The following is a 25,821-nucleotide window of genomic DNA, read 5'->3' on the forward strand; positions in this document are numbered from 1 at the left end:
GATGCCACCTCAGTAGAAGCATTTAAGTCTCACCTTAAAACTCATTTGTATACTCTAGCCTTTAAATAGACTCCCTTTTTAGACCAGTTGATCTGCCGTTTCTTTTCTTTTTTTCCTATGTCCCACTCTCCCTTGTGGAGGGGGTCCGGTCCGATCCTGCTCGCCTGTGTATCGGCTGGGGACATCTCTGCGCTGCTGATCCGCCTCCGCTTGGGATGTTTTCCTGCTGGCTCCGCTGTGAACGGGACTCTCGCTGCTGTGTTGGATCCGCTTTGGACTGGACATCTTGCGACTGTGTTGGATCCATTATGGATTGAACTTTCACAGTATCATGTTAGACCCGCTCGATATCCATTGCTTTCATCCTCTCCAAGGTTCTCATAGTCATCATTGTCACCGACGTCCCACTGGGTGTGAAATTTTTCCTTGCCCTTATGTGGGCCTACCGAGGATGTCCTAGTGGTTTGTGCAGCCCTTTGAGACACTAGTGATTTAGGGCTATATAAGTAAACATTGATTGACATTGATTGACAAAACTCCTACACACATACAGGTACTTTTGATATTTGAATACTGCTCACTTGACTACAAGTCCTTCATAGCTAGTAGGTAGAAATACTTGACGCCCACCATCACCTGAGTCTCTACAGACGTCACCTTCATGATGGACATCAGCCTGCAGTGAAGAGCACAGGAGGAATGTGTCAACATGTCACACCTCATGCAACAGGTGATATCAGGACTTCACATACTAATATGAGTTCATGACACAATGGGTGAAAAGCAAGAGGGTGAAGAACCTTTGACAAATGTCCTGTGAGAGCCCGGTTGCCTTCTGGGGATCATCTCTGAGCATAGCCTGGTAGCTGGAGAAGGACTCTACCAAGCCCATGTAGCTGCACAGTGGCATGGCTCTTCTCACGCACACACTTTCATGCCTGCAGGCCAGGGTACAATAAAACACGAGGAATTGATTGTACAAAAGAGGTTTGAAGCACATATTTTTACAGATCCACTATTAACCACTAATATCATAGTCAAAATGAAAGCTTGTTCTCATAGGCACCAAAAACTGTTAATAACGTTTAGAATAGGGGGTTGCCCATTACGTAAATCGCGAGCTACCAGTAGACCGCGAGGGGTGTGTCAGTCGATCTCCAGCCAGGCTTTTAAAAAAAATAAATCCTAAATATTAGTGATCATCAATCTTCACCAAGACGTCACTTAAATGACATTCACGGCACCGGAGGGTCTTGTGAGATGACGCTGGCTGCTGCAAGATCATTATTATGAAAATATGACCGAGAGGAAGGCGAGAAACACTTTTTATTTCAACAGACTCTCGCGCCGTACCTTCCGTCAAAACTCTAAAGGCCGACTGCACATTTCCTATCTTCACAATAAAAGCCCTGCTTCATGCTGCCTGCGCTAACAAAATAAGAGTCTCGGAAAGCTGGCGTGCACAAGCGATCCCTCAGAAAGCTGGCGTGCACATCACTTGTGCACGCCAGCTTTCCGAGACTCTTAATTGTTAGCGCAGGCAGCATGAAGCAGGGCTTTTATTGTGAAGACAGGAAATGTGCAGTCAGCCTTTAGAGTTTTGACGGAAGGGACGGCGCGAAAGTCTGTTGAAATAAAAAGTGTTTCTCGCCTTCCTCTCCGTCATTTTTTCATAATAATGAACTGGCAGCAGCCAGCGTCATCTCACAAGACCTTCGGGTGCCGTGAATGTCAATCAAGCAAGCTACGGAATTTGCCGCCAATGTTTTTCTTGTAAAGTGTATGGAAGCTGGATGAATTAGATGCCAAAAACCAACCACTTTCATGTGGTATTGTACAGAAAGGACAACTTTTTTTCTCCTCCATTTGAAAATGTGGGCGTTATCATCATTACTGTCTGATTCCAATCAATGCAAGTCATCAGAATCAGGTAATACACCAACTTATATTCTTGTCTTTGTGAAAGAAAGACATCTATATGTGTTACACATGCTTGTATTATCATTAAACACATTTAACTTGTTTACAAAAATGTCTCTTTCATAAATAAATAAATATAAATGATATATATAAATGAGGTAGATCCCCCCGAGTTGGTCAATTGAAAAGAACCTCGTCTGCAGAAAAAGTGTGGGCACCCCTGGTTTAGACAAAAGTGTATATTATATATACTATTATATATAGTATTTATATAGGTGTGTGTGTGCGTGTGTGTGTGTGTGTGTGTGTGTGTGTGTGTGTGTGTGTGTGTGTGTGTGTGTGTGTGTGTGTGTGTGTGTGTGTGTGTATTTTGGGTATATGCATGTGTGTATGTATGTGATTATGTGTGAATATGTATGTATATATATATATATGTATATATGTATATGGATTGTATATATGTGTGTACATATGCGTGTGTGTTGTGTATATATGTGTGTGTGTACATATGTATATATATAAGTGTGTGTGAATTTCAATGTATTATATATAGATAACATATAGCATCTATGCAGCAACCACTGAATTGAATTATATTATATGTATTATTGTATTATATATTGTGTATGTATATATTGTATATGTATAGGGGTGGGACCTAATAAGTTTACTTCTTCCCACTCCCTTTTGAGTCTTGACATCTACAAAAGATTAGTCACATGTAATGTTTTCAATGTAGGTATAAAAATAATGTATATATATATATTTTTTTGTATTTTATGTCATTCTTTTGTTTTGTTTGCATGGCTCAAAATAAACCATTCATTCATTCATTCATTCATGTACAGTACAACAATTCTGGGCCACAATTCACAAAGCCGCCCATCCTACTTTAAACCCAACGTCATTGATCCATACATATGCTTGGTATGTTTACATGCATAGATTTGGTCAAAACCAGCATTTTATAACACATGTAACCCACCCCCCCAAAAAATATATACATATATACATATACAAATAATAAAACACATATACATATGTGTGTTCATATATACACGCACACACACGCATACACATATACATACATATACATATATATATATATATATATATATATATATATATATATATATATATATATATATATATATATATATATATACATATATATATATATATATATATATATATATGTATACTGTATCTCTACGACGAGTTAAGTTTATGCCAAAAAGTTCTATTTTGTTGTCATCTGACCACATGACATTCTCCCAATCCTCTGCTGTATCATCCATGTATCCATTTTGGTATAAACTCAACTCGTCGTGTTTGGAGGAAGAAGAATACTGAGTTGCATCCCAAGAACACCAGACCTACTGTGAAGCATGGGGGTGGAAACATCATGCTTTGGGGCTGTTTTTCTGCTAAGGGGACAGGACGATTGATCCGTGTTAAGGAAAGAATGAATGGGGCCATGTATCGTGAGGTTTTGAGCCAAAACCTCCTTCCATCAGTGAGAGCTTTGAATGGTTGACTAAATACTTATTTTCCAACATAAATTACAAATTAACTCTTTAAAATTCCTACAATGTGAATTCCTGGATTTTTTTTTCATTCTGTCTCTCACAGTTGAAGTGTACCTATGATGAAAATTACAGACCTCTGTCATCATTTTAAGTGGGAGAACTTGCACAATCGGTGGCTTACTAAATACTTTTTTGCCCCACAGTATATATATATATATATATATATATATATATATATATATATATATATATATATATATATATATATATATATATATGTATATACAATCCCCGCTTCCATATAATTTGGGAAATTGTAATAAATAACTTACAATTTCATGGCTGCAACATGTGCCAAAGTAGTTGGGAAAGGGCATGTTCACCACTGTATTACATCACCTTTTCTTTTAACAACACTCAATAAACGTTTGGGAACTGAGGAAACTAATTGTTGAAGCTTTGAAAGTGGAATTCTTTCCCATTCTTGTTTTATGTAGAGTCCGGGGTCCGGGGTCTCCGCTGTCGTATTTTATGCTTCATAATGCTATGATTTAAACGATTAACTCCAACGGGTGAAGCTTTCCTAGTTATTGATTAACCTGACCGGGATTTGAACCTAGTCATTTCTGATTTGGAGATAGATGTTTTGACCAATCCGCCATCCTAGGTCTTCTTTAAGGGATATTTCGGGCCCCTCAGTAAACTATGATATAAACGTTTAACTCCACCAGCTGAAGCTTTCTTAGTTACCAATCAATTTGACTAGGATTTGAACCCAGTCTGCTTTGATAGGGAGCTAGCTGGTTAAACATTCAGCTATCCTTGGTATTCTTCAGATGACATTTCTTTCCTCAATGACATCTATATTTAAGAACCTGTCTCAGTAAAATAAGATATAAGCCTTTAAGTCCTCGTACTGGATCTTTTCTTTTTACCGATCAACCTGACTGGGATTTGAACCTAATTCTCCTTGATTGGGTGATAGCTGCTTTAACCATTCAGCTAACCTTGGTCCTCTTATGGGGAGTTTTCGGGTCCCAATGACATATTTAATCAAGGACCTGTCTCAGTAAACTATGATTTAAAAGAGTTACTTCACCGGGTGAAGCCTTCCCAGTTACCGACCAATCTGACTGGGATTTGAACCAAGTTCCATTTGATTAAGAGGTAGCTTTTTAACCCTTCACCTGTCCTTGGTCTTCTTGAGGTGAGATTTCGGACCCCAATGACAAATTTAATTGAGAACCTGTCTCAGTAAACGATTATATAACATTTTGACTCCACCAGCTGAAGCTTTCCTAGTTACCGATAGACCTGACTGGGATTTGAACCCAGTCCCCTTGTATTGGGAGTTATCTGTTTAACCATTCAGCGATCCTTGGTGTTCTTCAGATTAGATGTCTTTCCTTAATGACATATATATTTAAGAACCTGTCTCAGAAAAACATGATATAAACCTTTAAGTCCTCCTACTGGATCTTTACTTGTTACCGATCAACCTGACTGACCTAATTCACCTTGATTGGGAGATAGCTGCTATAACCACTCAGCTAACCTTGGTGCTCTAATGGGGAGTTTTCAGGTCCCAATGACATATTTAATCATGAACCTGCCTCAGTAAACTATGGTTTAAAAGAGTAACTCCACTGGCGGACGCTTTCCTCGTTACCGATCAACCCGACTGGGATTTGAACCGAATTCTCCTTGATTGAGAGATAGCGGCTTTAACCACTGAGCTAACCTTGGTCCTCTTAAGAAGAGATTTCAGGTCCCAATGACATATTTAATCGAGAACCCGTCTCAGTAAACTATGATTTAAAAGAGTAACTCCACCGGCTGACGCTTTCCTAGTTACTGATCAAGCTGACTGTGATTTGAACCCAGTCCCATTTGATTGTTTAACTATTCAGCTGTCCTTGGCCTTTTCGCAAGGAGATTTCAGACCCCAATGACATATTTAATTGAGAACCAGTCTCAGTAAACCATGATATCAAATTTCAACTCCTCCAACTGGATCATTTCTCGTTACCGATCAATCTGACAAGGATTTCAACCTAGTCCTTTTTGATTGGGAGATAGCTGCTTTGACCACTTAGCCATCTTTGATCTTCTGAAATGGAGATTTCGGGCCCCAATGACATATTTAATTTAAAATCAGTCTCAGTATACTATAACATTAAAAAATAACTCCACCAGCTGACGGTTACCTAGTTACCGATAAACCTGACTGGGATTTGAACCCAGTCCCCTCTGATTGGGAGCTAGATGTTTTACCATTCAACTATCCTTGGTATTCTGCATATGAGATTTCTTTTCTGAGAAGAGGCTGTTTCCGTAACAGGTGTCTTATCTACGTAACAAGACTTGTTTGTGTGCTTTATGGGCACACAACCAGTCTGTGGTGGGACCTACGAGGTTATTGTCACTTACCACTCCTTGTTAGCATAAGGGATGGATGAGTAGGCTTCCCGGTACAGCTCGATAGAACTGGCACCAAGGTGAGGACTGCGGTAAGGATGTAATGCTGCATAAAACTGAAGAGCACAAAAAGGTAACATTAGACCATTTTACTTGGGTTTTGTCATCAGTGGTGCAATTTACATTAGGGAAGGGACTCATGGTTGCATTCCTGGGTGGAAGGCTCATTCATTTTGCAATGCAGTCTGCTGAAAATGATGGAAAGCGACAAGCTATAGAGCAGCTAACACTGGGGTCAAAGTTACAATCAGACACAAAACGCATTTTAAGGTATTCAATACTTTACTGCCATCTGGCATCTAAATTTGTCACGTTTTAAGTGTCAGTAACCTGCAACGAATGGGGCCATAGGAATCCCCTTCCTACGGTATCGGATTTGATTCATCAGAATCAATTCTGGATTGGAAATCAATTTTTTTTAATCAAAATTAATATTTTTGATAACATTGGGTGCCAGTTCTGTGATTAACTACATTCCTCCATAAAACAGAGCTGATGAATTTCTATATTACTTAAAAAAAATTCATTAAAATTCTACTCAAACAAAGTCAAATAAGGCAAAGAAAGAAGTATCCAACACTTCTTAATTCGAAAGTAAATATGATAAAGATAAGGGAGTGTACGTCAATGATAGGATTTGCCTGAGTGGCTGGACAGGACAGATAAAAAACAAATAGTTGTCAGATTTTTCTTTAATCTATTTTGGATCGTTACAAGTAAAAATTGCAATCAATTCAAATGTTTTTATTTTTATTTTTTAAGCCCCACCCCCTGACCGCTACAGTGTAGTAAGTTGTAGTGAGTTCACAATCACAGAGCATCTACAGCAGGCCTGGGCAATTATTTTGACTGGGGGGACCAATTTTAGTCTGTGGGACGACACACACACACACACACACACACACACACACACACACACACACACACACACACACACACACACACACACACACACACTCACACACACGAAAATCGGCTGTACAGAATGTGTGCGTGGGTCCTATTTCTAGGAACACTAATACAAACCCCGTTTCCATATACAGTAAGTTGGGAAATTGTGTTGGATGTAAATATAAACGGAATTTGCAAATAATTTTCAACCCATGTTCAGTTGAATATGCTACGAAGACAACATATTTGATGTTCAAACTGATCAACTTTTTTTTTTGTGCAAATAATCATTAACTTTAGAATTTGATGCCAGCAACACGTGACAAAGAAGTTGGGAAAGGTGGCAATAAATACTGATAAAGTTGAGGAATGCTCATCAAACACTTATTTGGAACATCCCACAGGTGTGCAGGCTGATTGGGAACAGGTGGGTGCCATGATTGGGTATGAAAACAGCTTCCCAAAAACTGCTCAGTCTTTCACAAGAAAGGATGGGGCGAGGTACACCCCTTTGTCCACAACTGTGTGAGCAAATAGTCAAACAGTTTAAGAACAACGTTTCTCAAAGTGCAATTGCAAGAAATTTAGGGATTTCAACATCTACGGTCCATAATGTCATCAAAAGGTTCAGGGAATCTGGAGAATTCACTCCACGTAAGCGGCATGGCCGGAAACATACATTGAATGACCGTGACCTTCAATCCTTCAGACATCACTTTATCAAAAACTGACATCAATTTCCAAAGGATATCACCACATGGGCTCAGGAACACTTCAGAAAACCACTGTCACTAAATACAGTTTGTCGTTACATCTGTAAGTGCAAGTTAAAGCTCTACTATGCAAAGCGAAAGCCATTTATCAACAACATCCAGAAACGCCGCCGGCTTCTCTGGGCCCGAGATCATCTAAGATGGACTGATGCTAAGTGGAAAAGTGTTCTGTGGTCCGACGAGTCCACATTTCAAATTGTTTTTGGAAATATTCCACATCGTGTCATCCGGACCAAAGGGGAAGCGAACCATCCAGACTGTTATCGACGTAAAGTTCAAAAGCCAGCATCTGTGCTGGTATGGGGGTGCATTAGTGCCCAAGGCATGGGTAACTTACACATCTGTGAAGGCACCATTAATGCTGAAAGGTAGATACAGGTTTTGGAACAACATATGCTGCCATCTAAGCACTGTCTTTTTCATGGACGCCCCTGCTTATTTCAGCGAGACAATGCCAAGCCACATTCAGCATGTGTTACAACAGCGTGGCTTCGTAAAAAAAAAAGAGTGCGGGTACTTTCCTAGCCCGCCTGCAGTCCAGACCTGTCTCCCATCGAAAATGTGTGCCACATTATAAAGCGTAAAATACGACAGCGGAGACCCCGGACTGTTGAACGACTGAAGCTCTACATAAAAGAAGAATGGGAAATAATTCCACTTTCAAAGCTTCAACAATTAGTTTCCTCAGTTCCCAAACGTTTATTGAGTGTTGTTAAAAGAAAAGGTGATGTAACACAGTGGTGAACATGCCCTTTCCCAACTACTTTGGCACATGTTTCAGCCATGAAATTCTAAGTTAATTATTATTTGCAAAAAAAAAATAAAGTTTATGAGTTTAAACATCAAATATGTTGTCTTTGTAGTACATTCTATTGAATATGCGTTGAAAAGGATTTGCAAATCATTGCATTCCGTGTATATATACATCCAACACAATTTCCCAACTCATATGGAAACGGGGTTTGTAGAATAGCATGCAAAAGCGCAGATTCCAACTATTGAAATACTTTGTATAGTTCAAGACTCAAGTTCATTTGAAAATATCACTGCACATCATAACGGCAGCTACAGTTTCCATCTTAAAGATACAAAGAAATTATTTAGGAATGTCCGGCGGGCCAGATTGAAAAGCTTAACGGGCAGCATCGCAGGTGTTATCTACAGAGTAGTAGATTGGAACTCCTTTTGTTCAGCAGTTCTAATATTTAAAAGAGGTTAAACCAGAACAAGCACCTCTTTGCAGACTTGGTTCAGTGACTGCAAGCAGCAATCGGGGTAGCTGAGATCCATCTCGACGGTGTAGTTGAGCAGAGCCAAGCAGCCGTGAGGCTTCAGGACCCGATGGGCCTCCTGAAGAAAGCGTGGCCTGTCAAACCAGTGGAAGGCAGACATGGCAGTTATCAGGTCCACTGAGCCGTCGGCAAACGGCAGCTCCTCGGCCACACACTGCCTGAAGGCGATGACAGAAGAGTGAATTAGACATGTTCCATGCTGTACTTCAACGTTCAACAAATGCTCTTTTTGTGGTCCTTTTTCGTAATAGATTATTCAATTGGTGATGGTTCTAATGAAGAAATGCCTAAGGGTTGTGATCAACCCTTGGGGGGACCCTTTGTGGGTATTTTTATGTCTTTGAAGATGACATTAAAAGATTACAGTTGGTAAAAAATGCGGCTGCTAGACTTTTGACAAGAACAAGAAAGTTTGATCACATTACGCCTGTACTGGCTCACCTGCACTGGCTTCCTGTGCACTTAAGATGTGACTTTAAGGTTTTACTACTTACGTATAAAATACTACACGGTCTAGCTCCAGCCTATCTTGCCGATTGTATTGTACCATATGTCCCGGCAAGAAATCTGCGTTCAAAAGACTCCGGCTTATTAGTGATTCCTAGAGCCCCAAAAAAGTCTGCGGGCTATAGAGCGTTTTCCGTTCGGGCTCCAGTACTCTGGAATGCCCTCCTGGTAACAGTTCGAGATGCCACCTCCGGATCAAAAGAGACGTTGGCGATGCTTTGTTAAAAGCGAGTGTCATTATACAGGGCTGCAGTTCCTGGAGGAGGTCAAGTCAAAAATGAGGCACTCCTAACTTGGAGAAGCCAAACATTCAGTTTTATATTCCTCCTTCTTATCCCTGGGTGGGCAAGCACGGTGGAGGAGGGGTTAGTGCATCTGCCTCACAATACGAAAGTTCTGAGTCGTCCTGGGTTCAATCCCGGACTGGGGATTTTTCTGCGTGGAGTTTGCATGTTCTCCCCGTGACTGCGTGGGTTCCCTCCAGGTACTCCGGCTTCCTCTCACTTCCAAAGACATGCACCTGGAGAAAGGTTGATTGGCAACACTAAATTGGCCCTAGTGTGTGAATGTTGTCCGTCTATCTGTGTTGGCCCTGCGATGAGGTGGCAACTTGTCCAGGGTGTAAAGCCGCCATCCGCCCGATCGTAGCTGAGATCGGCACCAGCGCCCTCCGCGACCCCAAAGGGAATAAGTGGTAGAAACGGATGGATGGATGGAAATCTGTGGCTAAAGTTTAGGGAGATTTAGCTGTTTAGTAACTCTGGAATGCCCTCCCGGTAACAGTTCGAGATGCTACCTCAGTAGAAGCATTTAAGTCTCACCTTAAAACTCATCTGTATACTCTAGCCTTTAAATAGACCTCCTTTTTAGACCAGTTGATCTACCGCTTCTTTTCTTTCTCCTATGTCCCCCCCTCCCTTGTGGAGGGGGTCCGGTCCGATGACCATGGATGAAGTACTGGCTGTCCAGAGTCGAGACCCAGGATGAACCGCTCGTCGGGACCCAGGATGGACCGCTCGCCTGTATCGGTTGGGGACATCTCTACGCTGCAGATGCGCCTCCGCTTGAGATGGTCTCCTGTGGACGGGACTCTCGCTGCTGTCTTGGATCCGCTTGAACAGAACTCTCCCGGCTGTGTTGGAGCCACTATGGATTGAACTTTCACAGTATCATGTTAGACCCGCTCGACATCCATTGCTTTCGGTCCCCTAGAGGGGGGGGGGTTGCCCACATCTGAGGTCCTCTCCAAGGTTTCTCATTGTCAGCATTGTCACTGGCGTCCCACTGGATGTGAACTCTCCCTGCCCACTGGGTGTGAGTTTTCCTTGCCCTTTTGTGGGTTCTTCCGAGGATGTTGTAGTCGTAATGATTTGTGCAGTCCTTTGAGACATTTGTGATTTGGGGCTATATAAATAAACATTGATTGATTGATTGATTGACATCATGCAACAGAATGTTCATTTTAAACGTTAGCGGGATGAAATATGGCCACAAGAGTTGTATCAGAATTTAACCATCCATCCATTTTCTACCACTTGTCCCGTTCGGGGTCGCGGGGTGTGCTGGAGCCTATCTCAGCTGCATTCGGGCGGTAGACAGGGTACACCCTGGACAAGTCGCCACCTCATCACTGGGACTAGGGCCAATTTAGTGTTGCCAATCAACCTATCCCCAGGTGCATGTTTGTGCCGGTGGGAGGAAGCCGGACAACATGCACACTCCACACAGAAATATTCCGAGCCCGGGATTGAACCCAGGACTACTCAGGGCCTTCGTATTGTGAGGCACATGCACTAACCCCTGTCCCACCCTGCTGCCCTTGTATCAGAATCAATCTCAAAATTTGCTTTGTCCGTTCTTTGCCAAGTTATTTTAAGCACAAACTGGAGTGAGTATACATGGGAGTTCCGGGTCCCTTTAGTCCCACATTGATTTCCTTTAAAAAAAAAATGGCCATTTTCAATAATACTGTACACCTGTCATTGTTACGGCTCAAGCACCTGACGCCTCTCATTCTTCTGAGCGAGCCTCTGGACACGCCCACAGGCATTCCTCTTCTGCTGCGGCCTACAATATGCACACATGAGAGCTCGACGCCTTTCTTAAGCCAGCATGTCCTGCGTTCCAGCGCCAGAACGTAGTTCAGTAAGCCCTGACGTCTCTAGCTCCTTTTTCATGTGCCTACTGTCTCTCTGCGTTTCCCCATCTCTGTGCTCATTGCCTCCTATCCTGCCGTCATTCCGTAGTTCCTGTTTGTTCCCTGGATTCGAGCTGTGTGTCTCGTCTCCCTGGATTCCCTCTGGTCTTCTTGTTGCCTTCCCGGATCTCGACCTCTCGCCTAAGCACGGACTCGGACACCTCGCTCCTACCCTTGACCACTTGCTTGCCCACAGACGTCCAAGCCTGCCTTGCCCCTTCTTGGCTTCCGCACCTCTCACAACACGCACCTTCAACATTGTACGGTAACACTCACCAGCTAGACGCATCACATAGTCACACCGTACGCATTTGGATTTATTACACACGTCATTTTATTATATTAATAAATACGCCTCAGGCTAAAAGAGGTCTCTGCCTCAGTGCTGTCGCTTTCTACACTTAACCTTCAGTTATCTTATTATGCTATTTTCAAGCAAAAAAAAATAAATACATGAAAATCCGATTAGAAGTGTAATTTGACACTTCAACCACTAGATACCGCCAGAGTACCATTGAGTACCATATAGACAAGGGGTGCCGAACATGGTTACACTGAGTGTCAGGTTCAAACACTGATGACATCTATTAAACAGACAAAGAAGCAAGGAATTTAACAGAGACAGAATTTAATGGCGCTCAATTGAGGAGAAACATCTGGGCTGTACTCTTGTACAGTCTCCTTGTACGTCTCCTCTTTTATTCGGACTTTCCCTGATTACATGGCAACAGCTGTTTCTAACGGGATAGGGGTCGTAAACAGCCGCTGCCTTTGGTCATAATACAGTTCAAAGAAAAAGTGTCTGGAAGGGGTCAGGTCCTGCTTCCTCTCCGCTTTGTAGATCTTTGGTCAAGACAAAATCTTCCTGTGGATTACAATACAAAGAAACGGACACCTTCATGTCGCTTCCCATCCTACCCAGTGGAGTTTTTCAAGCCTTTTGATTGGTAAGATCAAAGACAGCTTTTGTCTGCTCGCCGGTAACTCATTGAAATACAAAGTTTTGTGATAACTTAGATACAATTATTTCGACACTGAGGGCCACATTGCAGTTATGGCTGCCCTAAGAGGGACGTTTGTAACCGTATATAATTTATGAATACAAATGTATAAGAATTCACTTCATGATACTGTAAAAATAATTACTGTGCATTTGATTATTATATGTGTATTACATTGCATACACTGTAAAAAAATAAAATAAAATGTTCTGTTAAAAAAAAAAAAAACTGGCAGCTGAGTCGCCACAACTTCACCATAAAATTTACGATGTTTTTTTTACAGCAAATTACTGTAAATAGAAAAACGGAACTATTGTTTTTCTTTTTACTGTAAAATCCTGAGAATTTAGCTGCCAATTATTTGTACTGTAAAATCTATTGTAATTCTGCGATGAGGTGGCGACTTGTCCAGGGTTTACGCCGCCTTCCGCCCGATTGTAGCTGAGATAGGCGCCAGCGCCCCCCGTGACCCCAAAAGGGAATAAGCAGTAGAAAATGAATGGATGGATCTATTGTAATTTCTGCAGTATAAAATTTTATGAATAACTTACTTTGATATAACTCAAGCGGACATTTATTTTGTTGAAATTTTTAAAAGTTTTAAATTAATCATTGTATCATATTTGTTGCATTATTATATAATACAGTTTAAATATACTATATTTACTATAGAATGTAATACATGTATTTCTGTCTGTTACAATGAAAAGATTACATTATGTAAATAGTAAAATGCTTTATTGACTTACTATTTAAGGGCTTTCGTGGGCCGATTTAAATGATGTGAGGGGCCAAATATGGCCCCCGGGCCTTGAGTTTGACACCTGTGTATTAGACGTATAGTTGCGTGCACGCACGAATATTGCATAGTTTGTGTTTTTAATAATAATAATAATAATAATAATAACTTAGGTTTATAGAGAAGTGGGAACTCATCATTCATTCACACCTGAGAAGTGGGTTTTCTGTGACAAAAAGGGAGTAAAATATACAAAAACTACAAAACTTTACATGCATGTTCCTTTAGGAACCCGTGAGATAAGATGAGGGGTTCCTCAAGGCTCAATTTTAGGTCCCATTCTTTTTCATCTTTATATGCTGGCTCTTGGGGACGTCATTGGGAGACATGGCATCGGTTTACACAGTGGTACATTGATGACACAGGACTAAAAGATATCGTTTTCATTGTCGAAATCAATTCATGGGTGGCAGGGAATTTCCGACTGCTCAACAAGGACAAAACCAATGTTTTAGTTATATGCCCTTAAGGCCAGAGGGAGAAACCTTTACCAAAATTACAGGATTTTAAACCAACACAGTCTTTAAAAAATCTGGGCTTGATTTTGACTTTAATCCCACGTATTAAAAAATATTTTTTTTATCATCTCAACAACATAGCCAGAGTCCACCCATTTATCTCAGGCCAACACGGAGGTGCTAATGCATGATTTTATTTCCTGTCGTTTAGAGTATTGTAAAGCCCTGCTCTATGGCCTTCCAAAAAAGAATATCAGAAGTCAACAATTCTTACAGAACTCAGCGTCACCCGCGCTGACAAAGACTAGAGCAGTGGTTCTCAACCTTTTTTCAGTGATGTACCCGCCCGTGAATTTTTTTTTAATTCAAGTACCCCCTAATTTTAAACCTAATTTTTGGTTGAAAAAAAGAGATTAAGAAGTAAAATACTGCACTATGCCATCAGTTTCTGATTTATTAAATTGTATAACAGTGCAAAATATTGCTCATTTATAGTGGTCTTTCTTGAACTATTAGGAAAAAAAGATCTAAAAATAACTAAAAACTTGTTGAAAAATAAACAAGTGATTCAATTATAAATAAAGATTTCTGCACATAGAAGTAATCATCAACTTTAAGTGCCCTCTTTGGGGATTGTAATAGAGACCCATCTGGATTCATGAACTTAATTCTAAACATTTCTTCCCCAAAAAAAGAAATCTTTCACATCAATATTTATGGAACATGTCCACAAAAAATCTAGCTGTCAACATTGAATATTGCATTGTTGCATTTCTTTTCACAGTTTATTACATTCATATTTTGTTGAAGTATTTTTCAATAAATATATTTATAAAGAATTTTTGAATTGTTGCTATTTTTAGAATATTTAAAAAAAATCTCATGTATCCCTTGGCATACCTTCAAGTACCCCAGGGGTACACGTACCCCCATTTGAGAACCACTGGACTAGAGGGTAGGCGCACATTACACCGGTTTTAAAGTCGCTTCAGGGTCAATTTAAAAGTTCAATTATTGGTATTCAAATTTTTAATGTCCATCCATCCATCCATCCATCTTCTCCCGCTTATCCGAGGTCGGGTCGCGGGGGCAGCCGCCTAAGCAGGGAAGCCCAGACTTCCCTCTCCCCAGCCACTTCGTCTAGCTCTTCCCGGGGGATCCCGAGGCGTTCCCAGGCCAGCCGGGAGACATAGTCTTCCCAACGTGTCCTGGGTCTTCCCCGTGGCCTCTTACCGGTTGGACGTGCCCTAAACACCTCCCTCGGGAGGCGTTCGGGTGGCATCCTGACCAGATGCCCGAACCACCTCATCTGGCTCCTCTCGATGTGGAGGAGCAGCGGCTTTACTTTGAGTTCCTCCCGGATGACAGAGCTTCTCACCCTATCTCTAAGGGAGAGCCCCGCCACACGGCGGAGGAAACTCATTTCGGCCGCTTGTACCCGTGATCTTATCCTTTCGGTCATGACCCAAAGCTCATGACCATAGGTGAGGATGGGAACGTAGATCGACCGGTAAATCGAGAGCTTTGCCTTCCGGCTCAGCTCCTTCTTCACCACAACGGATCGGTACAACTTCCGCATTACTGAAGACGCCGCACCGATCCGCCTGTCGACCTCACGATCCACTCTTCCCCCACTCGTGAACAAGACTCCTAGGTACTTGAACTCCTCCACTTGGGGCAGGGTCTCCTCCCCAACCCGGAGATGGCACTCCACCCTTTTCCGGGAGAGAACCATGGACTCGGATTTGGAGGTGCTGATTCTCATTCCGGCCGCTTCACACTCGGCTGCGAACCGATCCAGTGAGAGCTGAAGATCCCGGCCAAATGAAGCCAACAGGACCACATCGTCTGCAAAAAGCAGAGACCTAATCCTGCGGCCACCAAACCGGAACCCCTCAATGCCTTGACTGCGCCTAGAAATTCTGTCCATAAAAGTTATGAACAGAATCGGTGACAAAGGGCAGCCTTGGCGGAGTCCAACCCTCACTGGAAACGTGTCTGACCTACTGCCAGCAATGCGGACCAAGCTCTGACACTGATCGTACAGGGATCGGACTGCCACAATAAGACAGTCCGATACCCCATACTCTCTGAGCACTCCCCACAGGACTTCCCGAGGGACACGGTCGAATGCCTTCTCCAAGTCCACAAAGCACACGCAGACTGGTTGGGCAAACTCCCATGCACCCTCAAGAACCCTGCCGAGAGTATGGAGCTGGTCCACAGTTCCGCGACCAGGACGAAAACCACACTGTTCCTCCTGAATCCGAGGTTCGACTATCCAGCGTAGCCTCCTCTCCAGTACACCTGAATAAACCTTACTGGGAAGGCTGAGGAGTGTGATCCCACGATATTTGGAACACACCCTCCGGTCCCCCTTCTTAAAGAGAGGGACCACCACCACCCCGGTCTGCCAATCCAGAGGTACCGCCCCCGATGTCCACGTGATGCTGCAGAGTCTTGTCAACCAAGACAGCCCCACAGCATCCAGAGCCTTAAGGAACTCCGGGCGGGTCTCATCCACCCCTGGGACCTTGCCACCGAGGAACTTTTTAACTACTTCAGCAACCTCAGCCCCAGAAATAGGAGAGTCCACCACAGATTCCCCAGGCACTGCTTCCTCATAGGAAGACGTGTTGGTGGGATTGAGGAGGTCTTCAAAGTATTCCTTCAACATCCGCAGTTGAGGTCAGCAGAACACCATCCGCACCATACACGGTGTTGACAGTGCACTGCTTCCCCTTCCTGAGGCGGCTGATGGTGGTCCAGAATCGCTTCGAAGCCATCCGGAAGTCATTTTCCATGGCTTCCCCAAACTCTTACCATGTCCGAGTTTTTGCCTCTGCGACCGCTGAAGCTGCACTCTGCTTGGCCTGTCGGTACCTGTCCACTGCCTCCGGGGTCCTATGAGCCAAAAGAACCCGATAGGACTCCTTCTTCAGCTTGACGGCATCCCTCAACGCTACCAGCGGGTTCTAGGATTACCGCCATGACAAGCACCAACTACCTTGCGGCCACAGCTCCGATCAGCCGCCTCGACAATAGAGGTGCGGAACATGGTCCACTCGGACTCAATGTCTAGCACCTCCCTCGTGACATGTTCAAAGTTCCTCCGGAGGTGGGAATTGAAACTTTCTCTGACAGGAGACTCTGCCAGACGTTCCCAGCAAACCCTCACAATGCGTTTGGGCCTGCAGGGTCTGTCCGGCATCCTCCCCCACCATCGCAGCCAACTCACCACCAGGTGCCGATCGGTAGAAAGCTCAGCCCCTCTCTTCACTCGAGTGTCCAAAACATGAGGCCGCAAATCCGATGACACAACTACAAAGTCGATCATGGAACTGCGGCCTAGGGTGTCCTGGAGCCAAGTGCACATATGGACACCCTTATGTTTGAACATGGTGTTTGTTATGGACAAACTATGACGAGCACAGAAGTCCAATAACAAAACACCACTCGGGTTCAGATCCGGGCAGCCACTCTTCCCAATCACGCCTCTCCAGGTTTCACTGTCGTTACCAACATGAGCGTTGAAGTCCACCAGCAGAACAAGGGAATCACCCGAGGGAGCATTCTCCAGTACTCCCTCGAGTGTACCCAAAAAGGGTGGGTACTCTGAACTGTTGTTTGGTGCGTAAGCGCAAACAACAGTCAGGACCCGTCCCCCCACCCGAAGGCGGAGGGAGGCTACCCTTTCGTCCACTGGGTTGAACTCCAACGTGCAGGCTTTAAGCCGGGGGGGAACCAGAATTGCCACCCCAGCCCGTCGCCTCTCACTGCCTGCCACGCCAGAGTGAAAGAGAGTCCAGCCCCTTTCAAGAGAAGTGGTTCCAGACCCCTTGCTGTGCGTCGAAGTGAGTCTGACTACATCCAGCCGGAATTTCTCTACTTCGCGCACTAGCTCAGGCTCCTTTTCCCCCCAGTTAGGTGACGTTCCACGTCCCAAGAGCGAGCTTATGTAGCCGAGGATCGGACCGCCAAGTGCCCTGCCTTCGGCTGCCGCCCAGCTCACATTGCACCCGACCTCTATGGCCCCTGCTATGGGTGGTGAGCCCATTGGAGGGGGGACCCACGTTGCCTCTTCGGGCATGGGTACAGGCCCGGCCACCAGGCGCTCGCCATCGTGCCCCACCTCCGGGCCTGGCTCCAGAGGGGGGCCCCGGTGACCCGCGTCCGGGCGAGGGAAATCTGGGTCCTTTGTTTTTACTTTTCATAGAGGTTTTCGAGCTGCTCTTTGTCAGGTCCCTCACCTAGGACCAGTTTGCCTTGGGAGACCCTACCAGGGGGCTTAAAGTCCCCGGACAACATAGCTCCTAGGATCATTGGGACACGCAAACTCCTCTACCACGATAAGGTGGCAGCTCAGAGAGGAGTTTTTTAATGTCCATGCACCCTCAATTTTATCTTACCTGCTTTTACCTTATCAACCCTCGCAGGCCTTAAGGTCCTCTGGCACAGGCCCTTTTATCTTTACCAAATACCAGTAAAAAGACCCACAGGTAGGCGGCATATAGCCACTACGGCTCCCACCTGTTGAACAGCCTGCCAGAGAGCCACAAGACAGCAGAGACCATTAAATTACTATTTACTTTTTAAAGGCAAAAGACATGTTTTTAATCAGGCTTTTTACTGATAATGTTAAACTGTTTTGATTTTTTAATCTTAATTATATTCAAATTACTCCTATTAATATCTCAATGTTAAGTTTTTATGAACTTATTATTGTATTATTTGTATTTGATTTTTTTACAGATATTTTATCATATGTTTCATACTAATTTTTAGATGCCGTTAATTTTTGTTATTCTCCAGTGTGGACGCTTTGAAGGAGGAGTTTTTCCTCAAATCCAGGCAGCATGCCATGTTTAGTTTTTTTTTGTCCTGTGAGTGCGTGTGTGAATGCATGTGTGTGGGTGTGTGTTTGTGTGTTTGTGAGTGTGCGTGTGCGGGCAGGAGTGTGTGTGTTTTCTTTTCATTTTTTTTTAACAACACTACCCTGTGTATGAAAAGTGCTAAATGAATAGGGTTGGGTTTGATTTGTTATTAACAGGCTGATCTACAGATTTACAAAAAAATATTAATATAAACAACTTTCATGGCTGACACACCTTCTGGGTCCCCAGGAACTATTTGAGGGATCCCCAAGGTTTAATAAAGAAACAATTGGGTTGAGAATAACTGAGGTCTCAACCAACATTCCAGAGCATTTAAATACAAAATAAACAGTATCCTTTATTCACAATCAATCAGCAATTCAAGCCAAATTATATGCAATAATTGCATGGTGCAAAATTAATTTAAAGCATATTTGTTTTGTTGTAAGGGCAACACTATATATTCTGACTTTAAAAGACAAAGATCACATTGTTCATGATCTGAGAAAAATCAGCTCCAGGATTATGAAGGCAGAAGAAAATAAGACAGACAAACAAAGACATTCTGAAACAGCATGCAGCACATATAAAAGATTAAGGTCAGGGCTATTCAACTGGGGGCCTGGGGGCCAAATTCGGCCAGCGAATGACGAAAATGTTTGAAACGAATTAAATAATAAAAACAATAAAGTGCTTCTGTTGTATAAAAAACAGTTTGTAACTGTGTAAACATTTGGCAAACTTATGTTTGTACACTTGTATTTTGCATAAGAGGTCTATTTTTTCCAGAAGTTTATAGCAGGAAAAACCACACGGCTGAGGGTTGCAAGTTTGATTCCCGCTTCCGCCATCCTAGTCACTGCCGTTGTGTCCTTGGGCAAGACACTTTACCCACCTGCTCCCAGTGCCACCCACACTGGTTTAAGAATGTAACTTAGATATTGGGTTTCACTATGTAAAGCGCTTTGAGTCACTAGAGAAAAGCGCTATATAAATATAATTCACTTCACCACCGCTACACTTGTCTCTTTTTTCCTTTTCCTTGCGCTTTGTCACCCCATTTCAATGTTTATATGACCTACCACCCATGTGGGCTATTAAACTGGTGGCCAAGGGGCCAAAAAGAACTTGGCAAAGACTAACATTTTTGCAGCACAATCCTTAAAACACTGGTGTAATGTCATATAGATGATCTTTGATGTGCTTTTTGCAGTAAGCCCTTAAAGGCCTACTGAAACCCACTTCTACCGACTATGCAGTCTGATAGTTTATATAGCAATGATGAAATCTTAACAGTGCAACACATGCCAATACGGCCGGTTTAGTTTACTGAATTGCAATTTTAAATTTCGCGCGGAGGTATCATGCTAAAACGTTGCTGTATGATGACGCGTGCGCGTGACGTCACACATTGTAGAGGACATTTTGTTCCAGGACCATTCCCAGTTATAAGTTGCCTGTTTTCATCGCATAATTCCACTGTATTATGGACATCTGTGTTGCTGAATCTTTTGCAATTTGTTCAATGAATAATGGAGACGTCAAAGAAGAAAGCTGTAGGTGGGAAGCGGTTTATTACGGCCGCCTTTAGCAACACAAACACAGCCGGTGTTTCATTTTTTGCATTCCCGAAAGATGACAGTCAAGCTGTACTATGGAACAGAGATGGCTTGGACCACACACACAAAGTACAGTGTATTATGCAGCTATCATTTCGAAATGTCGTGTTTCGAAGAGGGTCCCTTGCGAAGGACAGAGATGGGCATTGCCACCACGCGTCGACTGGTGCTGAAGAAAGGTGCGGGGCCGACCTTCAGGTTGTACAGGTACGACCATATAATCTCACTAAAACACTAGTAACACAATAAGCAGATAAGGGATTTTCCAGAATTATCCTAATAAATGTGTCTAATAACATCTGAATCGCTCCCACTGTATAACCGTTTTTTTGTAGTCCTTCACTCTCACTTTCCTCATCCACGAATATTTCATCCTCGCTCAAATTAATGGGGAATTTGTCGCTTTCTCGGTCCGAATCGCTCTCGCTGCCGGTGGCCATGATTGTAAACAATGTTAGGATGTGAGGAGCTCCACAACCCGTGACGTCACGCGCATATCGTCTGCTACTTCCGGTACAGGCAAGGCTTTGTTATTAGCGACCAAAAGTTGCGAACTTTATCGTCGATGTTCTCTACTAAATCCTTTCAGCAAAAATATGGCAATATCGCAAAATGATCAAGTATGACACATAAAATGGACCTGCTATCCCCTTTTAAATAAGAAAATCGCATTTCAGTAGGCCTTTAACAGCAGATTCTCAGAAATATACTTCACAACAAAAAGAATAACAATGACGAGAGAAGTATGACACCCCCGACCCTTAGTTCTGTGGAAACGTGGCTCCCAAAATAACATCGTTGTCCACAGAACACTGGCGTTTTTTACGGGGAGTTTGAAGGGACACATGTTGAGCTTCAAAACACATCGTAAACACGGTTCTTAATGTCCACCACAATATCCAAATAGGAGCACCAGGGCATGTAAACTTTGGGAAAATACTAAATAAAACAACTGTAACGTGGAACGTGATACCTATTTCTTGTTTTAAATCAGTTCCAACAGCGGATTTTATTTTCGGATTTTATTATTGACATGTTAAATACAGTATTAACTCAACTTACGCGCCTACTTAACTCGAAAAACTCTGAATCCAAAATCCGTCCTCCAAAAACACCCCAATCTTAACATGTAACAGAACTTTAAGACAATAAATGTTTGGGTGTCCCATCCATCCACTTTCTACCGCTTATTCCCTTTTGGGGTCACGGGGGGGGCGCTGGCGCCTATCTCAGCTACAATCGGGCGGAAGGCGGGGTATACCCTGGACAAGTCGCCACCTCATCGCAGGGCCAACACAGATAGACAGACAACATTCACACTCACATTCACACACTAGGGCCAATTTAGTGTTGCCAATCAACCTATCCCCAGGTGCATGTCTTTGGAGGTGAGAGGAAGCCGGAGTACCCGGAGGGAACCCACGCATTCATGGGGAGAACATGCAAACCCCACACAGAAAGATCCCGAGCCTGGATTTGAACCCAGGACTGCAGGACCTTCGTATTGTGAGGCAGACGCACTAACCCCTCTGCCACCGGGAAGCCCGTTTGGGTGTCCCATCCATCCATTTTCTACCGCTTATTCCCTTTTGGGGTCACTGGGGGGGCGCTGGCGCCTATCTCAGCTACAATCGGGCGGAAGGCGGGGTAGACCCTGGACAAGTCGCCACCTCATCGCAGGGCATTTGGGTGTCCCATTCAGTAAAAAACTGTAAAATTCCATTCAGTTTTTTTGGAGGTGGTCTGTCATAACTTTTTTTTAATTCTATCTTATCATTAGTGTTCCTGGAAAAAAAAGGGACCCAAACACATACTGTACAGCAGATTTCCACAGCTAAATGTGTACATACCATGTATACAAATATACACCTTGGTGCCCACATGTTTTTTTCTCTCAATGTGGCCCCTGTGTCAAAATATTTGCCCAGCTCTGATATACACTCTACATCAGTGGTCCCCAACCTTTTTTTATCCGTGGACCGGTCAACGCTTAATAATTTGTCCCGCGGCCCGGGGGGTGGGAGAATCCTTCTTTTTTTTTTTTTTTTTCTTTGTCATGAAAAAGGGAGGTTTTTGTCATGAAAAAGGAAGGTTTTTGTGGTGTGCACTAATTGTAAGTGGATATTGTGTTTTTTATGTTGATTTAATAAAAAAAAAAAGAAAAAAAGATATATATATATATATATATATATATATATATTTTTTTTTTTTTTTTTTTTTTTTTTTATAAAAATGAATAAAAAATTCTTCTGTGGCCCGGTACCGCGGCCCGGTGGTTGGGGACCACTGCTCTACATCACATCCAACATTGGACACTGATGTCATCAACCCTCGAATCATCGGAATTGGGGGAAACCACACACAGTTGCAGCAACTTCCTGTTTCACTGGCTTCCGTATGAAAAGTACAAGCAAATAAATTGCAGTGTGGAAAAAAAAAATACATACATTGATTTTAATTTTCAGTAGATTTGGGCTTACCTATATGTAATGTTTGGCTCTTTAGCATGCTCCAAAGCCTCCTGTATCTGGGCAGGGCTAATGTCCGTTCCCACCACAGAAACAAAGTGTTTGGCCAGCTGCACGGTACCTTGACCTGACCCACAGCCCACGTCCACTGCGAGCTCTAACGGACCATCTTCCTGCCAAAGTATCACATGTTGTAACATTAAAACAAATGTATAATCAACCATGCATGATTGAAAATACAAAACCCGTTTCCATTTGAGTTGGGAAATTGTGTTACATGTAAATAAAAACAGAATACAATGATTTGCAAATCCTTTTCAACCCATATTCAATTCAATGCACTACAAATACAAGAATTTTATGTTCAAACTCATTAACCTTTTTTTTTTGTTGCAAACAATAATTAACTTAGAATTTCATGGCTGCAACACGTGCCAAAGTAGTTGGGAAAGGGCATGTTCACCACTGTGTTACATCACCTTTTCTTTTAACAACACTCAATAAACGCTTGCGAATTGAGAAAACTAATTGTTGAAGCTTTGAAAGTGGAATTCTTTCCCATTCTTCTTTTATGTAGAGCTTCAGTCGTTCAACAGTCCGGGGTCTCCGCTGTCGTATTTTACGCTTCATAATGTATCACACATTTTTTGATGGGAGACAGGTCTGGACTGCAGGCGGGCCAGGAAAGTACCCGCACTCTTTTTTTACGAAGCCATGCTTTTGTAACACGTGCTGAATGTGGCTTGACATAGTCTTGCTGAAATAAGCAGGGGCGTCAATGAAAAAGGCAGCGCTTAGATGGCAGCATATGTTGTTCCAAAACCTGTATGTACCTTTAAGCATTAATAGTGCCTTCACAGGTGTGTAAGTTACCCATGCCTTGGGCACTAATGCACCCACATACCATCACAGATGCTGGCTTTGCGTCGATAACAGTCTGGATGGTTCGCTTCCCCTTTGGTCCGGATTACACAATGTCGAACATTTTCAAAAACAATTTTAAATGTGGACTCGTCAGGCCACAGAACACTTTTACACTTTGCATCAGTCCATCTTTGAAGATCTCGGGCCCAGATAAGCCGGCGCCGTTTCTGGATGTTGTTGATAAATGGCTTTCGCTTTGGATAGTAGAGCTTTAACTTGCACTTACAGATGTAGCGACGAACTGTATTTAGTGACAGTGGTTTTCCAAAGTGTTCCTGATCCCATGTGGTGATATCCTTTAGAGATTGATGGCGGTTTTTGATACAGTTCCGTCTGAGAGAACAAAGGTCACAGTCATTCAATGTTGGTTTCCAGCCATGCCGCTTACGTGGAGTGATTTTTCCAGATTCTCTTAACCTTTTGATATTATGGACCGTAGATGTTGAAATCCCTAAATTTCTTGCAACTGCACTTTGAGAAACGTTGTTCTTAAACTGTTTGACTATTTGCTCACGCAGTTGTGGACAAAGGGGTGTACCTCGCCCCATCTTTTCTTGTGAAAGACTGAGCATTTTTTAGGAAGCTGTTTTCATACCCAATCATGGCACCCACCTGTTCCCAATTAGCCTGCACACCTGTGGGATGTTCCAAATAAGTGTTTGATGAGCATTCCTCAACTTTATCAGTATTTATTGCCACCTTTCCCAACTTCTTTGTCTTGTGCAGCTGGCATCAAATTCTAAAGTTAATGATTATTTGCAAAAAAAATTTTTTATCAGTTTGAACATCAAATATGTTGTCTTTGTAGCATATTCAACTGAATATGGGTTGAAAATGATTTACAAATCATTGTATTCCGTTTATATTTACATCTAACACAATTTCCCAACTCATATGGAAACGGGGTTTGTATGTATCTAGTACACACATTTCATTTTATACTGAAAATATTAACTTTTGGCTTTACCTGTTTTCTCGCAAAGTCGATCACATGCTGGATCAGGTGATCCGACGGAGGAATCCTGTACTTCCGATAAGAGCACGCGTGCTCTTTGCCTTCAAACAAACGGTGAGCCATGACAAGTGGTGAACACACCTCAGGAGAGCTGCAAAAATAAAAACAAGTGCTTTTAAATCTGCGTTTTCATTCAAAAACTACACACACCAGTAAGTTGGACACCGTTTACCACACTCACACTTTCACACAAAGAGCGAAACAAACAATGGGTCTCTTGTAAGATGGGAGGTTTGTTGGGATGTGGAATGCTTAGCAATTAGGACCTTTAAAGGAACAGCATCTTTTTAAAAGTTGTCTCTTTTTTTTCATAGATAGATAGATAGATAGATAGATAGATAGATAGATAGATAGATAGATAGATAGATAGATAGATAGATAGATAGATAGATAGATAGATAGATAGATAGATAGATAGATAGATAGATAGATAGATAGATAGATAGATAGATAGATAGATAGATAGATAGATAGATAGATAGATAGATAGATAGATAGATACATAGATGGATGGATGGATGGATGGATAGATAGATAAATAGATAGATAGATGGATAGATAGATAGATAGATAGATAGATAGATAGATAGATAGATAGATAGATAGATAGATAGATAGATAGATAGATAGATAGATAGATAGATAGATAGATAGATAGATAGATAGATAGATAGATAGATAGATGGATGGATGGATGGATGGATGGATGGATGGATGGATGGATGGATGGATGGATAGATAGATAGATAGATAGATAGATAGATAGATAGATAGATAGATAGATAGATAGATAGATAGATAGATAGATAGATAGATAGATAGATAGATAGATAGAACTTTATAGATTCCAACAGGAGAGTAGGACCCGAATACGTTTTTCAAATAGTTTAAAGGCCTACTGAAACCCACTACCACCGACCACGCAGTCTGATAGTTTATACATCAATGATGAAATATTAACATTGCAACACATGCCAATACGGCCTTTTTAGTTTACTAAATTGCAATTTTAAATATCCCACGAAGTGTTGTGTTGAAAACGTCGCGGTTTGATGACGCGTGCGATTGACGTCAAC

General features: G+C 42.5%; 1 protein-coding gene across 1 annotated transcript; it reads right to left on the reverse strand.

The window, feature by feature from the left end:
* On the reverse strand, window positions 1-24,880 carry LOC133564930 (putative methyltransferase DDB_G0268948). The gene is made up of 6 exons (XM_061919456.1): window positions 24,698-24,880; window positions 22,819-22,979; window positions 8,825-9,041; window positions 5,880-5,983; window positions 801-938; window positions 1-676 (listed from the first exon to the last, which is right to left on the reverse strand). The coding sequence occupies exons 1-6, from the start codon at window positions 24,806-24,808 to the stop codon at window positions 586-588; spliced, it is 822 nt and encodes a 273-aa protein (XP_061775440.1). The 5' UTR covers window positions 24,809-24,880; the 3' UTR covers window positions 1-585.
* Window positions 24,881-25,821: the final 941 nt, after the last annotated feature.

The sequence above is a fragment of the Nerophis ophidion genome, linkage group LG13 (genome assembly GCF_033978795.1).
Source record: "Nerophis ophidion isolate RoL-2023_Sa linkage group LG13, RoL_Noph_v1.0, whole genome shotgun sequence".
Lineage (NCBI taxonomy): Eukaryota > Metazoa > Chordata > Actinopteri > Syngnathiformes > Syngnathidae > Nerophis > Nerophis ophidion.